Source organism: Erpetoichthys calabaricus, chromosome 14, assembly GCF_900747795.2.
Source record: "Erpetoichthys calabaricus chromosome 14, fErpCal1.3, whole genome shotgun sequence".
NCBI classification, from domain to species: Eukaryota; Metazoa; Chordata; class Cladistia; order Polypteriformes; family Polypteridae; genus Erpetoichthys; species Erpetoichthys calabaricus.
Genome location: NC_041407.2, coordinates 17,567,067 through 17,584,198, shown reverse-complemented (window position 1 = coordinate 17,584,198; position 17,132 = coordinate 17,567,067). Strand labels below are relative to the sequence as shown.

Here is a 17,132-nt window from a genome sequence, read left to right as displayed (position 1 = left end):
CGCCATTGTGGTGCACCATTCAGCCGCTATGCCCTTTCACTTGTGGTGCCATAGATAGATAGATACTTTATTAATCCCAAGGGGAAATTCACATACTCCAGCAGCAGCATATTGATACAAAAAACAATATTAAATTAAAGAGTGATAACAATGCAGGTAAAAACAGACAATAACTTTTTTATAATGTTAACGTTTACCCCCCCGGTGGAATTGAAGAGTCGCATAGTTTGGGGGAGGAACGATCTCCTCAGTCTGTCAGTGGAGCAGGACGGTGACAGCAGTCTGTCGCTGAAGCTGCTCCTCTGTCTGGAGATGATCCTGTTCAGTGGATGCAGTGGATTCTCCATGATTGACAGGAGTCTGCTCAGCGCCCGTCGCTCTGCCACGGATGTCAAACTGTCCAGCTCCATGCCAACAATAGAGCCTGCCTTCCTCACCAGTTTGTCCAGGCGTGAGGCGTCTTTCTTCTTAATGCTGCCTCCCCAGCACACCACCGCGTAGAAGAGGGTGCTCACCACAACCGTCTGATAGAACATCTGCAGCATTTTATTACAGACGTTGAAGGACGCCAGCCTTCTAAGGAAGTATGCAATATGGGCGGCATAAGGAAAACTCAGTAATGTCATTTGCTGTAAGCAAGCCTTCTTTTATTATTTTTGTTTTATTATAATTATTTTCATTTTGAAATAAATCATACAGTAAATGGGGGGGGGGGGCTAACAATCTTCATTGGAGCAAGAGGGACCCCTCAGACATGAAAACTAGACAACAGATGATCTGCTGATGTGGGGTTGGCACAAAAATGGAGACAGTGGGCATTAGGGGGCTCGCAGGCACTGACACCTCCTTTTTGCTCTTGGCAAAAGAGATCATCCTAACATAATCAGTCATTATATATTTTATATAGCGCCCTTCATCACAAGGGCTCCTGGGTACATGGTGCCCTGGCAAAAATCACACAAGTGATCTTCAAAGCAGGTTTAAAGCACTTCCAATTGAATTCACGTTGGCAGATCACCTACCGAATAGGCATGGCATGGGCTCGCCTGTGTCACTTTTCAGTCAGTTTGTGCCCCAAGCAATTTGAAATGTGCCACCCTCTGAGCCAGGAGGGCATTCTGAAAGCAAAAACATTCTGGAAATCATCATCTTTACAAGGTGCTGCAATGAGGTCGGTACAGATTTTAAAGTTTCTATTCCACCAAACTCATCGTCTTTAGAGTTTGGATCAAATACCTAACAAGATAAAGAACAAGCAACAGTATGGGATACAAAGTGGAGAAACAACTGTGGTGTCTGTAACAGTAAAGCTGATGAGTGCCACACATTGGAGTGAACTGACAGGGCACAAAAGAGCAGAGCGGTGGCGACGGTGGCACCTCTCCAAAACAGCATCTGTTTTGTCACATCACACTGTCCTCATCGCAAAAATAAAAGGGTGCAATATGTTCAGTGAACCTGCGCCTAGAGGGCCGTCAGCTGGGTCATCAGGGGTACTTGAAATTATTTAACATGTTCTTGAAGGAATTTGAAAAACATGTAGCAGTTATGTATTGAAACACCTTATAGCCATCTATAAGGAAAAATACACTGGAGAGATAGATAGACAGACATGACAGGCACTATAAAAGAGATAGATAGATAGATAGATGATTTAGCGTTGACGGCAGGATTAGATAGATGATTTAGCGTTGACGGCAGGATTAGATAGATGATTTAGCGTAGTCGGCAGGATTAGAAAGATGATTTAGCGTAGTCAGCAAGATTAGATGGATAGATGATTTAGCGTAGTCGGCAGGATTAGATCGATAGATGATTTAGCATAGTCGGCAGGATTAGATAGATAGATAGATAGATAGATAGATAGATAGATAGATAGATAGATAGATAGATAGATAGATAGATAGATAGATAGATAGATAGATAGATGATTTAGCATAGTCGGCAGGATTAGATGGATAGATGATTTAGCAAATTTGGCAGGATTAGATAGATAGATAGATAGATAGATAGATAGATAGATAGATAGATAGATAGATAGATAGATAGATAGATAGATAGATAGATAGATAGATAGATAGATAGATGATTTAGCATAGTCGGCAGGATTAGATGGATAGATGATTTAGCAAATTTGGCAGGATTAGATAGATAGATAGATAGATAGATAGATAGATAGATAGATAGATAGATAGATAGATAGATAGATAGATAGATAGATAGATAGATAGATAGATAGATAGATAGATAGATAGATAGATAGGGGTCTGAGGATAGAAATCCAAATAGGAGGAGAGTCTGAAAACAGAGAGAGGTGCCCTAATGGTAGACAGTGGGAGACGTCAAGATGGAGCCTGTGATCCATTTGGATAGAATGAGGAGAGCTGTAGGTGACAGGCTGATATCAGATAGACAGACAGGAGGGGTTGGTCATATAAGAAGCAGATTTCAGGGCTGTGATTTTGACTAATCGAATTAAAAGCCTGTTAACAGAAAGAGAGGAGCTACTCATAGGCCGGGTCCATACTGGGTCCAAACATTTGTGTGACGGGTTTTATACTGGTTAGCATTAATTGTTTAGCAAAAATCCTGTTAACAGCCCAGAGAATCTCATGGACTGTGAGTTTTGGTGACCCGCTACTGCCTGTTCCCCTTTAGGTGGCGCCATTTTTTCTCGAGTCCTCCTCCTAGACTGTCTACCTTCATTATGGCCACTTTATAAAGCCCTGCAATGGAAGTCACACACAGGGGTTTACCTTGAATTAAGTGCATTTAAGAACATCAACAGAACATACAACATTCTTAATAATCAGTTAATGAGCTTTAGTGGTCCGACACCCCTTTCAGGACTCGTTCCTGCCCTGCACTTGATGCTACAGCCCCCCACGAGGCTCTGTCGGACTATAACTCTGAATGAACAAATGAATGGTGACCCATCAAGATGGTAAGGATTCAGATCATACAGACATCGTAAATAGTTGACACCGTTTCCATCACAAACTTAAATCTTCATCAAAACTAAACACAAACAGACATTTTCTTCACACAAGCAGGGGGCCACAGCCACATTCCAAGGATGTCAAGTGTTTTATTTCTAAGCATTTATTGTTGAAATGATGTTAATCGACTCTTTAAAGAAAGGCTAAATGGCTTTCATAATAGGAATGGTAAATACATAGCACCATTGTTTGAAACAACAACAACAAAAAAAAAATTATTTTCACATACAGAAAATTACTTCAAAGTCGTTAAGCTATTCTTTGTTTATTCTAGTAGTTTTCTTTTTTCCTTTTTTTTTCTTTCTTTAAACGTGCAGAGTTAAAACTCTAGAGGGCTAACGCACACATGCACTTTGGTTAACATATTCAAAATAAAACTCTCAACTCATTTATTGACGCGGGAAAGAAGAACAAAAGAAGGACGACAGTTACTTCATTGTTACAAACAGGCGTTTTGTTCCGTAGGCACTTTTTTTTTTTTCTTTTTCTTTGTAGCTTCGCAAAGCTCCGGAGAATCTTTTGTCAAAAAAAAAAAAAAAAAAAAAAAAGCAAAACAATTTATTTACATGTATGTAAAAAGTGTTATAAATAGGTTTTAAACCATAGATACTATATACATCTTCAAATTATAACAGGAACTTGGTTTGGATTCCATGTTTCAGTTTCAATTCTGTCTACGGACCCTGCGGCACGGCCTTCTGCGACGTCTCATTCACGCTTCCTTAAGATGACGTAGATCAACCCGCTAATCAAGGCCAGGGGGAAGGCGACCCACGCCAAGATATAAGCATACCCAAAGCTGGCATCACCGCTGATCCAGTCTCTGTATTTCACTGTGTAAATTATAGCGCCGCTCATCACAAAGAGACCTGTAAGGGAAGTGCAAAAAAAAAACACATGTTAGTGAATCCAGAGTGCCGAAAACGGATGAGGAGCTCCAAGATGGCAAACGGGTGCAGCGGCATTCACAAATGGAGCCATTACCTCCTGTGAGGGGTCCGTCTGAAAGAGCGCTATAGGGTGGGTGCATCAAATAAGAACACTGAACACCTTCTATGAAGATCATCGATTGATTTTTCACAATTTTGTACCTTCTTCTATGCATGTTGCTCTTCAAAAAATCATCATGGTCTACAAACCAGTAGATGTCCCGTCAAGGAACAATCCATGGGCCACTGTGACTGGACACATTGCATCACATCCAACTACGGAATGGGAGTCCCTGATCTGCAGATCCGTCTGGGGTCTCCCATTACCACACTCTGCACAGATAGGGTCCAGGCCATAACCTCAATCCCAGAATACTTGCCCCAAACGTTGCAACAGCTGAAAGCTACAAGTAGCGGAACTTCGTACCCCTTACTGACTCCATTCAGTCCCTTATCGGCAGCCCCACTGACCCACCATCCAAGTCCATAACCCTGTCTGAGAACAAGCGGATACAAGTCATACGGATACTTCAGTGGTCCACGTTGGCATATCGTGCAATGAGGGGATAGACCCACTGGACAAAAAAAGAGGAGCAATCTTGGATCTCCACCTTCACACGATGGAGCGGACTTTTCCCAATCAGAAGACTGGATGTGACTCCCAGCCATACTGCCTCACGAAGCTAAGCAGGAGGAGTCCGACCACCGTCTTCCATCTCAAGAGTGCACACACTCAGACATTCGGCAAGGTGTGAGTGTGTATAGACCCCTGAGCACATACTCCATATCTGCCCTGGACTGCAAAAATTGAGGCCAGAGGGTGCCAGCCCCTTTAACCAAGCTCTGTGGGCCCCTCTGATGATCTACAACAGACAGGGGGCTGCCTAGACACCACTGTCATCAGGATACAGACACAGCCATGGAAATGTAATGTGCAAACAGAAGGAGAGATTTCATGGAGACAGACAGATATGGCTATCAAACTGGAAAACGCAGATAAAAAAATGAATTGTAATCTACTATTATTAGTGAATGTGGTCCCCAGATTGGCCATCCAGCCCCACAAACTCTCGACACAAAGGCTCGGGCCCAGGTTTGCCAATGAATAAAGAGTTTTATTTTGTGAAACTCTTTTTCAGTAAGTGTTTCCCACACCACAACCATACTTTATTTTCTATACCTTCTGTAATACTTTGTCAAGCTTTGACTCTGGCTCGGCAGGATGAAGGAGGATGCACCTTTTATATAAAACCCTGGAGTAGTTCCGGTGTCCCAATACTGTGGGACTGGAGTACTTCCAGGAACGTCTGCATCCCGGTGAAGTAAGGCTCATAAATCAACTCAGAACCCCCTGGCGGCATCCAGCAGAGCTGCCAATAAGAACTACAATTGCTGATATACTCTGTTGGTCTCCATAGTGTTACTAAAGCCCAGGAGGGCTGTCACCAAGGGTATTGGGGGAAACAAGGTCCTTTCAGGTAAGGACCCCAGTTCTGCTCCCTCCCATGGAATGTCAAAAAACTCACACTTATTGATTCAACGTAATGTAAGGTTATCGGCCACACTTAGCCCCTTAGCTCTCTTAAACACGCATACTAATCCCATCTGGAGTCTCCCATTACCGTGTCCCATATGTCAGCACAGACAGGGTCCAGGCCAAAACTTGAGCCCAGAGCTGTGAGGCAGCAGGAGAAGCCACTGGGCCACACCAGCATTGTAAGATCTGACAGAAGCACACAATGCCCTGCAGTCACTGCCAGAAGAATCCGGCGACTCAGCAGCTTTAACACAACTTTCTGCAAGAAGAAGAAGGATGGGAGTGGGACTATGTCCGCCATGTTAGGGCACAAATGCGACTTTTGTGATAAGGTTTCCTGGCAAGCCCTGAGTGCCACCTACATGCTCACTGCTGACATTTTGCTTTAGTTGCTCACTGTGTGCTCCTATGGGGCAGCAAGTTTTGTAAACATCCCATAATATGCACTTTTATTCTAAACAAGCAGAAGGAACACATTGAGCCATATTCATGTGGGCGCTGGCACTATATTATGCCATTGGGTAATAAAGGGTGGGCACAATAGACAGCGTCACCCCACCAGTCAAAGTGAGGTTAAGTTCCTCCTTAAACCAACAAGCAGCTTATTTTTCTCGAGTCTGTTCATGGCCTTTGTCTCCTTAGCCCTGTGGGTGGAAAGGAACTTCATGGAAATCAAATCCAAGCCCACGGTGGTGGCCTTCAGCAGACTCTCACACAACAGACGTCTCGTCGCATTTACGGTTGCAGAGGGTCCCATGAGCACAAATCTGTTTAAATTCTCCATAAAGGAGCAATCTGTGTGACCCCTTAGTGGCTCATGAATTGAAAAGATGGCCGTGATCAGTGCAAAGCCACACCTTGGTCACCTACAGTGAGTCCCTTCAACTGTCAGGTCTCCAACTGTGGGAATATTAATGTGTCAGAGGTCAAGTGAAAAAGTAAGTGCACCCCATGGGAACTGCTGACTTTTTCAACATATCTGAACTGGCAACCATTCAAACATCTCCAAGAAAACCGTACCAAGGTGATCTACTTGAACAAGTGACACACCAGGCTGATATGGCATAGTCATTCTAATAATCTACATTCACACAAATGCAGATCTGTCTATGTGGAAAAAGTAAGTAGGCCGCTACATTCACCATCACTTCAAACCCATAAAATCAGAAGGAGGTGCTTGAGATTAAGAAGTGCAGGTGGAACTTGTCCTCAAGGGTATGGTCTTCACTTTGCTATTAGTGTGAATGGTGCCACCATGCCAAGATCACAAGAGCTCCCTGAGGATATCAGAAAGAAGGAGTCCGCTAAGGGATTTACAACAATTTCTAAATGATTTGAAGTCAATCAATCCATCGAGTGTTCAATCCTCTACAAGTGGTGGAGATTTCAAAGAACTGCTAGTTTGTCCAGAAAATTCAGCATAAGTGCTAACCATTTAATACCAAAAGTCTCCAAGAACCTGAAAATTTCATTGCAGGGTCTGCTGGTGACTCTTGCATGCATCTACAGTCAGAAAGAGATTGGACAACTATGACCAGCATGTGAGGTGGACCAGCAACAAGCATTTGCTGTCCAAAAAGAACATCAGGGGAAGATTACAGTTTGCCATTGAACATCTAGGCAAACCTTCTAGAACAATGTGTTATGGATGGATAGAGTTGTTCGGCCACAGTAAGAGTAGACATGTTTGGTGCAAACCAAAGAAGGCAATTCAGGAGAAGAGCCTCAAACCAATGGTAGTGGAAATGTTATGATGTCGGGTTGCTTTGCTGCCCCAGGGTCTGGCCAGCTTACAGTCATCAAGTCAGTTATGAACTGTACTTGATATCAAAGTGTGCTTGAGGAGAACACAAGGCCATCTATCAGAAAGTTGAGGTTGGACCTTTCACTACAATATAATGATAGGAAGCACACTAGCAAATCCACCAAGGAAAGGTTCAGAAAGAAGAAACGGACTGGCTGTGTCAAAGCTCTGGTTTGAATGACATGGAGATGTTGAAACAGGTGGGACATGCAAGAAAACCCACAAAGACCTTGCAACTGAAGAAATGTTTGCATGGAGGTCTGGTCCAGAATTTCACCGATTTGATGTCAGAGACTGTTAAAGGCCTACAAGAAGTCATTTTGTCTAAAGGGGGCAATACCAGCTTCTGAGGGGCAAGGGTGGGCTTACTTTTTCCTCAGTTGACCATTACATCTGTTGATATTTGTGAGTGAATTGTGACGGTGGCCATGGATATGTGTGGGGGTCACTGGCAGTGTGGCAATTTTCACTAGACCTGTTAACGATGGAATGGCTGAATGTGCCAGGCCGGCCAGTGGTTCATGGGGAAGGGGGCACACGGCTCGGAAGGGCCAAACAAAGTTTAAGGGGAGGAGCCTACCGTATGTAAATTTGTGGGCGGGGAAAAGGTGAAGGAGGAGAAGAGAGCACCAGACCAGAAGGAGAAGCAGACGCCACCAAAACAACAAGAGGGAAAGCGACTCAACTCATCGGAAAAAGTCATTCGAACCAGGGTTCATTTTTACTTACTTATGAATGAGGTGAATTCAATCGGGAGAGGACTTGACGGACCAGCATAAGCGACTCTATATTATTTTGTTTTCCCGAACAAGAGGTACGGCTTGGCGCATCCTTTGCCATAAAAGAGTATAGATGATCATGCCTAATGGTGAATATTTTAAAGGACTCTGGTTTCATTAATTTGAGCACTAAACGCTGGGAGCACTGGGGGAGCGTTACCTCCCACAGAACGTTAGATGGCAGCCCCCACGGGTTGCAGTGGTGCCTCGGACTCCCGCAGGGCTTCATGGGAGTTGGAGTTTGGTACAGCCCTGTTGGAATCCGCAGGCGCCACCAGGGGGTGCTACAATTACTTCTGAGCCCCGGAGGGCAGCTCTTACTGCCGGAAACACATCATTAGATACATGGAGCACTTCTGGGTGCCCTATATAAGGGGCCAGCAGACATCATTCCGGGACCCAGAGTCGGGAGGGGGAGGACGAAGCTTGCCGGAGAGAGAGTGGAGGAGAAAGAAAGAAAGAAGGAGAAAGAGAGATAAAGAAGAATAAAAAAGGAAGAAAAAATAAAGTGTGTTGGTGCTTGTCGGAAAGCTAAATAATACTCAATCACGTGTGCTTTTGGAACTTGTGTCCTTAGCGTCTGTCCGTGTCCGGGTTAATTCCACGCTGGATAATAACAGTTCTCTTGTAACTCAATATTTGCTTTTGCTGGTTTACTTCTGTACTTGCGGTGGTCTAGTAGGGAGGTAGTGTTGGTCGCTCGCGCCCCCGGGTCATGTCTTTATTTATTTTTTTTCTTTCTCTTTGCTTGCACTCCAGGACGTCAGCGCATGTTAGAATGGTGCCAGCTCGATGGAGCGGTACAAGATGTCCCTTGTGTTTTTGTTCCGGTGTGTCACTTTTATCTGTAGGCACTTGTTGCATGAATATCTAATGTTTGCCTGTTCACATATTCCCATTGGGGGCGGCACGGTGGCGCAATGGTAGCGCTGCTGCCTCACAGTTAGGAGACCCGGATTCGCTCTCCAGGTCCTCCCAGCGTGGAGTTTGCATGTTCTCCCCGTGTCTGCGTGGGTTTCCTCTGGGCACTCCAGTTTCCTCCCACAGTCCAAAGACATGCAGGTTAGGTGGATTGGCGATTCTAAATTGGCCCTAGTGTGTACTTGGTGTGTTTGTGTGTGTCCTGCGGTGGGTTGGCACCCTGCCCAGGATTGGTTCCTGCCTTGTGCCCTGTGTTGGCTGGGATTGGCTCCAGCAGAACCCCGTGAGTGACCCTGTGTTCGGATTCAGCGGGTTGGAAAATGGATGGATGGATATTCCCATTTGGGGTGCATTTACTTTTTCACACGACAACTTTGTGTTTTCAGACACCCTGAAAGAGGGTGGTATGCACTTCCAAGTTTAAAATTCCCTTTATAAAGCAGCCTGTGCCCGTGTGAAAGGAAGATGAATCAAGTGACACGTGTGCGCTGTTGCTCCGACATGACACCTACGTGGATGAGGAAGTGGTCTCTCACTGCGGGGGTCCGCCCAGCCTCAGGTCAGCTTGAGCCGTGCAGCCTGTCCGCACACTTACCACTGCAATATGAACTGCTCTGCTCTGCTAGCTGCTTTTTAGTCGTTCATCAACCTCGTTATCTCTTATACGTGTGGTAATGTAATCTTATTTTCTACACGTCGCCCAGTTTCCGTTCCTCATCATAAATTTTCATTTTTGCTGATCGAGCATTCGTAGTCACCACACTTGTTAAACTTGAAAATATCCCAATGTTAATATCAATCCATCCAAATTTTCTAATAATTTACATATGCAGTTGGGGGTTTGTGGGTGCTGGAGCCCATTCTAGCATCATCTGTCAGGGGGGGTCCAGAGTTTACACATTCATTCACTCACTCACACCCAACCCCACAGTCAGGGGGCCACTTTAGAGACTCCAAACAACCAGTCCGTCTGTGAGTCACTGAAGACAGAGATAAATGCATCACAGACATATGGGGGGCGAGGACTGTGGGGAGGTGAAGCTCGGCACCACCTTGCTTTCTTTAAACTGACGCTAATTCCGACATAAGTGAGAGGTGGGCTTCTCAGTTCCTGGAGGGACAACATGGCTGTGTGTTTTTCTTGCAGAGCAAGTCTTCAAATTACAGGGCCCAGCTAAGCCTTAAATGACCGTCTTCCATCTTTAGACTGCCTGGTCGGTTATTTTTGTCCAAAGTTCCTAGACTTGTAACATCAGCGTTCCCTGAATAGGTGGGCAAAGATCTGCTTTTCACAGCCATGTCTTTTGTGACACCAGTGAGGCAGACACAAATGAGACGTTTGCCTCAAAGAGTTCAACTGTGTGATGTAAAAGCTGTGACCTGTAGAGGGGGGCGCATCTGCACCCCAACCACCCAAACACAACTAAACCACACAGTCACGGGGTGCAAGGATAGAACGTTTTACTCAAACAAAAAACTTTCTACAGGTTTTTATCCATCCATCCATCCATTTTCCAACCCGCTGAATGCGAACACAGGGGTCTGCTGGAGTCAATCCCAGCCAACACAGGGCAGGAACCAATCCCGGGCAGGGTGCCAACCCACCACAGGACACACACAAACACACAATTCAGAATCACCAATGCACCTAACCTGCATGTCTTTGGACTGTGGGAGGAAATCCACACAGACACGAGGAGAACATGCAAACTCCACGCAGGAAGTGAACCCGGGTCTCCTAACTGCGAGGCAGCAGCGCTACCCACTGCGCCACCGTGCCGCCCACAGGTTTTTATCACCTGATAAATCAGTCACAATTCGGCTTTGTTTCTTTTCTTTCCTTTTCCAGCTCCACTCGTAAGCCTTGCCCACCTCCTGCTGGATGAGGCGGAGTGGCTGCTTTTTCAACAGGAACCTTAGAGTACATCCAGTGCAACAAGTATGCCACCATGGAAGTACTTCCGGGTCCACCGGAACCTCTCCGTAATAGAAGACCACCCTCCACTGCCCAGAGCAGCTCCCCCTAGCAGCACCTGAGAACCCTAACAGGACTGCCCAGCAGAACTACAACTCCCACACAACCCTGCTGGTGTCCAAATGGGAGGGAAACCAGAGGGACACTGCCACCCAGTGTGCTGGGGGGAATACAAAAGGCTTCTGAGGCAGTCACCCTCCGTCCTTCCCTCATAATGGCCTCAACTCAGATGGGATGCCCTTCCATCCACGTCCTTCCTTTATCACGGCTTCCTGACCGGGTAAGGAACCATCAACCTACTGTATGCCTTCTAGGACAACTGAAACTCTCTTCTATGAGAAATAAAGGCATTTGCACTGCCAGGCACTTTTAAAGACCCACAGGAAGAAATTCATCTCGTGAATTCCCTTCAGATTAACCCTTTAAATTTAGTCCTATTGTTCTGGTCCCACCGGCGGGACGAAACAATAAAACCAACTTATTTTTTAAAAAACTGCATAAAGTCATTCATTTCCTCATTGCTAGAATTAAAATACAGCGCTGTGCTGTTAAAAATCGCACCACACGTCACTAAGCTTTTCTTCCTTTACTCAAAGAAGGATGAATTCCTGTATCACAGCAACGCCTATCGCCTGACGCCCACCCCACCATGGTTTTCCATACAGTTGTGTACAATGTGACGGTGTGGCAGACAGCCGGGTCCCATGCCCGGTCGGGACGCCCCTGTTCTGGGGGAGCAACCATGGGCTGCTCAATACGCTTGTTGGCAGCCTCCCTGGTTGACGGTGCTGCCTCATCTTCCCACAGGGCTCCATGGGGGAGATGGAGTGCTCCACTGCCCTGTTGGGATCTGGGGTGGCATCCAGGGGGCGCTGCATGGGTTCCTGAGCCTGGCTGGACCAGTCTTCAGCCCCACCCAGAAGTGCAATCCGGAAACAGGTGACCACCTGGAGTACTTCTGGGTGGGCTATAAAATGGGCCAGCAACCACCACTCAGTGGCCAAAGTCAGGAGGAGGAGGACGAAGCTTGACGGGAGGAGTGGTGGCACCAGAAAGGAGTGTGTTTTTGTGCTTGTGCTATTTTGGACTGTGTTGTGGCTGTGTTGTTCCGCCCCACAGATTGAGAACCACTGTGATGGACTCAGATCGGCCCTTCATAATTCTCTTTCAGTAATGGATAAGGGTGACACTTTAATTGACACTTGTCTAGCGTTTATAAGCTTAACCCAACACCTATGGAAACAGGAATTAGGTTTAGTGTAGGGGATGAAAGTCCGAAGGCCAATCCAATTGCATGGGTACACTAGTGCAGATATAAACCTCACATTTATTTCATAGAGATTCCCCATTCCATCCAAAAATTAAAAAGTAGTCTCCAACTCTTTTTAAGCTGTTCCACTATCATCCAGTTATATCTATTTTTAGAGATCCCCTATTTAATTTGTAAAATGTATTTTTATATTTATTTTTAGACAATAACCCTCACTAAGCTCAGGGTTATTGATCATTTTAAAGAAATTTAATATAACAAATTATCTGGGTACAATCCTTATAGTTATCTAACTAGATCTACCGGGAATGCCAAAAACAACTCATCCTCAACTACTCCACTTTTTATATAAACAAACTGGACACTTAATCTCAACTCTCTTCCGACCCCTAATCTCTGCCTACTACCTGTCCAATTCTCTGCCCATTCATACTTCACTCTATCCTTTCAAACATTAACACAAAACAAATACCTCTCATTCCATCCACAGGAATTAGGGTTAGGGTTAGGATTAGGGTTAGGGGTTAGGGTAGGGGACGACTGCCTTGCTGCAATGCTCTGCCACACTTAATTCCTAAAATAAAAACTTATTTAAAGAAACATACACTTTCAAGTGAATTTAAACACTCTAAAACCCCATTAAAATTGTCCTAACATTGTTCTTGCTTTAGTATTTCAATATTCCTATAAAATCCAGTGACTAAAATAGAGGGTTCAACAAACTGGTCAAGATTAAAACTGCTTAAAAATTGAAATAAATAATAGATAACATTTCTATAAATAGTGAACTTTAAAGGACATTAAAATAGGGTCCATCCATCCATCCATTTTCCAACCCGCTATATCCTAACTACAGGGTCACGGGGGTCTCCTGGAGCCAATCCCAGTCAACACAGGGCGCAAGGCAGGAAACAAACCCTGGGCAGGGTGACAGCCCACCGCAGGACACACACCAAGCACACACTAGGGACAATTTAGGATCGCCAATGCACCTAACCTGCATGTCTTTGGAGTGTGGGAGGAAACCGGAGCACCCGGAGGAGGAGAACATGCAAACTCCATGCAGGGTGGACCCGGAAAGTGAACCTAACTGCGAGGCAGCAGCGCTACCCACTGCACCAATGTGCCACCGCACTGAAAACATTTAAAAGGTAAATAAATAATGATTTAAAATAAAGAGCCCTGAGCACCAATTTTAACCTCAAGGCCTTATCTATTATTTAAGATTAGGGCTCTACAAATTTTAAGATTAGGATTAGGGACAGGGACAGGACCTAAAAACAAACAAGGGTTCAAATCATATTTTAACATCAGGACCCCAAGGTAAAATGACAGCTTAATCTCAGGGTCCAGGTCCACGAACATTAAGATTACGGTTTGCAGGGGCAGGACCTATAAAAATCAAAAAGAAATTAGACTTCAAATTTGAACATCAGGGCCCTGAGGGTTAGGGTTAGGGTTAGGGTGAGTGCATTTTTCTGGTAAAGATTTCACAAAATTTTCCATCTTATTCTGCTGCAACATATGCAAGCAAAATAAATCCATGTTATCCATGTGTACAAATTCTAAAAGAGAAATGTCCGACCTTTATTTTGAGGGGTAGAACATGAACATTGAATGAGACGTGATAACGTTATGGCCACTTAAATCAAAGGAGTAGAAATGAGGCTGAGTGTGAAGGGCTAAGTGGTCCCTACAGTTTAGCTTGTCCATCAAGCAGCACCTTTCACCTTGAGGACGTCTTGTCTGCTCCCCTCAAGATGTCACTTGATCCTGCTGCTCCTGCATTGACTTGTCCACTGATCAGGTTTCATTTTAGCTTCCCCTACTGTCTAATTTAGCTCATTCTAATATCATCGGGCAGCGGCTCTAAGGTTTGCCCACCCACTGACTCACTCTCACAGCCGCACTGTGGGGGGGGGGGTTAGGGATTTAGAGCCCCCAAATAACCTAATGGGCCCCTCTGTGAAGGTTTTCACTTCACCCTTCTGTTCTGCTCTCATTTTAACAACAAGTCTTGTTTTACCCAACACTGTCTAACTTATATATCCCGTTCAGGGTTGTGGGTGCTGCAGACCATTCTAGTATCATCAGATAGGGGGTCCTGCATAGCACTGGGCTCTCATTTTAACCACAAGTCTTATTATACCTCCCCTTACTGTCTAACTTAAAAATCCATTTCAATGTTGCGAGTACTGCCGACCATTCTATCATTGGATAGAGAGCCCAGGGTTTTCATACTCACTCCCCCACACCCGCACTGTCAGGGGGATGATTTAGAGCCCCCCAACTAACCTAATGGGTGAAGGTTTTCACTTGATCCTTCTGTTCCTGCATTGCATTGGGCTCTCATTGTAGCTCCCCCTACTGCCTGGATTTATATTTGCACTTTACTCTGACTCATTCTTCTCACAGGTTTATAAGTCTGTGGTAGCACTGTGCCCCTGTCTCCTCTGTCATAACTCTCACCATTAGCGGTGTGATGTAAAATGAAGACGGGGTGATAAATTGTGGGGTTGCACAGTTAGCCCTACTGCCTCACGGCTTCTGACGCCAGCTTGGACGCCATACCTGAGGAGTTTGCACTTTCTTGTCTGAGTGGGTAAAATGAACTGATACTGGTAATAAGACTTGTGTGCTCTCCCTGTTCCTGGATTACCCCCAATGCTTTCTGGGACCCTGCTTTGGATATGTGAGATTGACAATGGATGGCTGGCTATCCGTACTCATTGTAAACAGGTTTCGCAAATTTTTCATGAGGATGGGACTTTTTGGGAAACAGAAATGGTTCCTCGATGGTATTGCTCTGAAAATCCACTCTGGTACCTTTATCTATTTAGAGTGGTCTGATGGGGGTGTTACTTCTTGAATTGCTCCAGTAGTTGGTGTTGTTGTTATCTTATATACAGTCCATCCAGAAAGTATTCCCAGCACATCACTTTTTCCACATTTTGTTATGTTACAGCCTTATTCCAAAATGGATTAAATTCATTTTTTTCCTCAGAATTCTACACACAACACCCCATAATGACAACGTGAAAAAGGTTTACTTGAGTTTTTTACAATTTTATTAAAAATAAAAAAAACTGAGAAATCCCATGTACATAAGTATTCACAGCCTTTGCTCAATACTTTGTCGATGCACCTTTGGCAGCAATTACAGCCTCAAGTCTTTTTGAATATGATGCCACAAGCTAGGCACACCTATCCTTGGTCAGTTTCGCCCATTCCTCTTTGCAGCACCTCTCAAGCTCCATCAGGTTGGATGGGAAGCATCGGTGCACAGCCATTTTAAGATCTCTCCAGAGATGTTCAATCGGATTCAAGTCTGGGCTCTGGCTGGGCCACTCAAGGACATTCACAGAGTTGTCCTCAAGCCACTCCTTTGATATCTTGGCTGTGTGCTTAGGGTCGTTGTCCTGCTGAAAGATGAACTGTCGTCCCAGTCTGAGGTCAAGAGCGCTCTGGAGCAGGTTTTCATCCAGGATGTCTCTGGACATTGCTGCAGTCATCTTTCCCTTTATCCTGACTAGTCTCCCAGTCCCTGCCACTGAAAAACATCTCCACAGCATGATGCTGCCACCACCATGCTTCACTGTAGGGATGGTATTGGCCTGGTGATGAGCGGTGCCTGGTTTCCTCCAAACGTGATGCCTGGCATTCACACCAAACAGTTCAATCTTTGTCTCATCAGACCAGAGAATTTTCTTTCTCATGGTCTGAGAGTCCTTCAGGTACCTTTTGGCAAACTCCAGGCGGGCTGCCATGGGCCTTTTACTAAGGAGTGTCTTCCATCTGGCCACTCTACCATACAGGCCGGATTGGTGGATTGCTGCAGAGATGGTTGTCCTTCTGGAAGGTTCTCCTCTCTGCACAGAGGACCTCTGGAGTTCTGACAGAGTGACTATCTGGTTCTTGGTCACCTCCCTGACTAAGGCCCTTCTCCCCCGATCGCTCAGTTTAGATGGCCAGCCAGCTCTAGGAAGAGTCTTGGTGGTTTCGAACTTCTTCCACTTACGGATTGATGGAGGCCACTATGCTCATTGGGACCTTCAAAGCAGCAGAAATTTTCTGTAACCTTCCCCAGATTTGTGCCTTGAGACAATCCTGTCTCAGAGGTCTACAGACAATTCCTTTGACTTCATGCTTGGTTTGTGCTCTGACATGAACTGTCAACGGTGGGACCTTATATAGACAGGTGTGTGCCTTTCCAAATCATGTCCAGTCAACTGAATTTACCACAGGTGGACACCAATGAAGCTGCAGAAACATCTCAAAGATGATCAGGGGAAACAGGATGAACCTGAGCTCAATTTCGAGCTTCATGGCAAAGGCTGTGAATATTTATGTACATGTGCTTTCTCAATTTTTTTATTTTTAATAAATTTACAAAAACCTCAAGTAAACTTTTTTCACATTGTCATTATGGGGTGTTGTGTGTAGAATTCTGAGGAAAAAAATTAATTTAATCCATTTTGGAATAAGGCTGTAACATAACAAAATGTGGAAAAAGTGATGCGCTGTGAATACTTTCCAGATGCACTGTATAAACCTCTACATGTGGAAGTGTGTGTGTCTGTCTGTCTGGCCCGGAAGTGCGAGGCTACAGCACGAAGCTCAAAGATCTGGCAAGTTAACCAGTCGGTAGAAGAATGAAGAACGAGTCTACAGCATGAAGCCTAAGAAAAGTGACTCCAAAGTGAAACCGCCAAGGAAAGACAAACTCGCTTAGCCGCTGATACACAAGTGAGGCGAGCACATCGGCAAAATGAAACGTCTGAGGAGAGTGAAACTCTCTTAGCCGCTGATAGACAACGGAGGTGAGCCCGTCCGCAAAACAAAACCGCCAACTCTGCATTTGAATTTTTGTTTCTGACGATTTCAATAGTTCCACAGCTAGTTTGTTTAAAATTGCACA

At 45.0% G+C, this 17,132-nt stretch overlaps 1 protein-coding gene across 2 annotated transcripts in view; it reads right to left on the bottom strand.

The window, feature by feature from the left end:
• Positions 1-3,068: 3,068 nt before the first annotated feature.
• pmp22b (peripheral myelin protein 22b) overlaps positions 3,069-17,132 on the bottom strand; it is a 39,537-nt gene continuing 25,473 nt past the window's right edge. For both annotated transcript variants that reach the window (XM_051918984.1, XM_028792892.2), the window contains one exon: positions 3,069-3,868. In XM_051918984.1, coding sequence (XP_051774944.1) covers positions 3,708-3,868 — 161 coding nt within the window. In that variant the 3' untranslated portion in view covers positions 3,069-3,707. The remainder of the gene's footprint in view (positions 3,869-17,132) is intronic.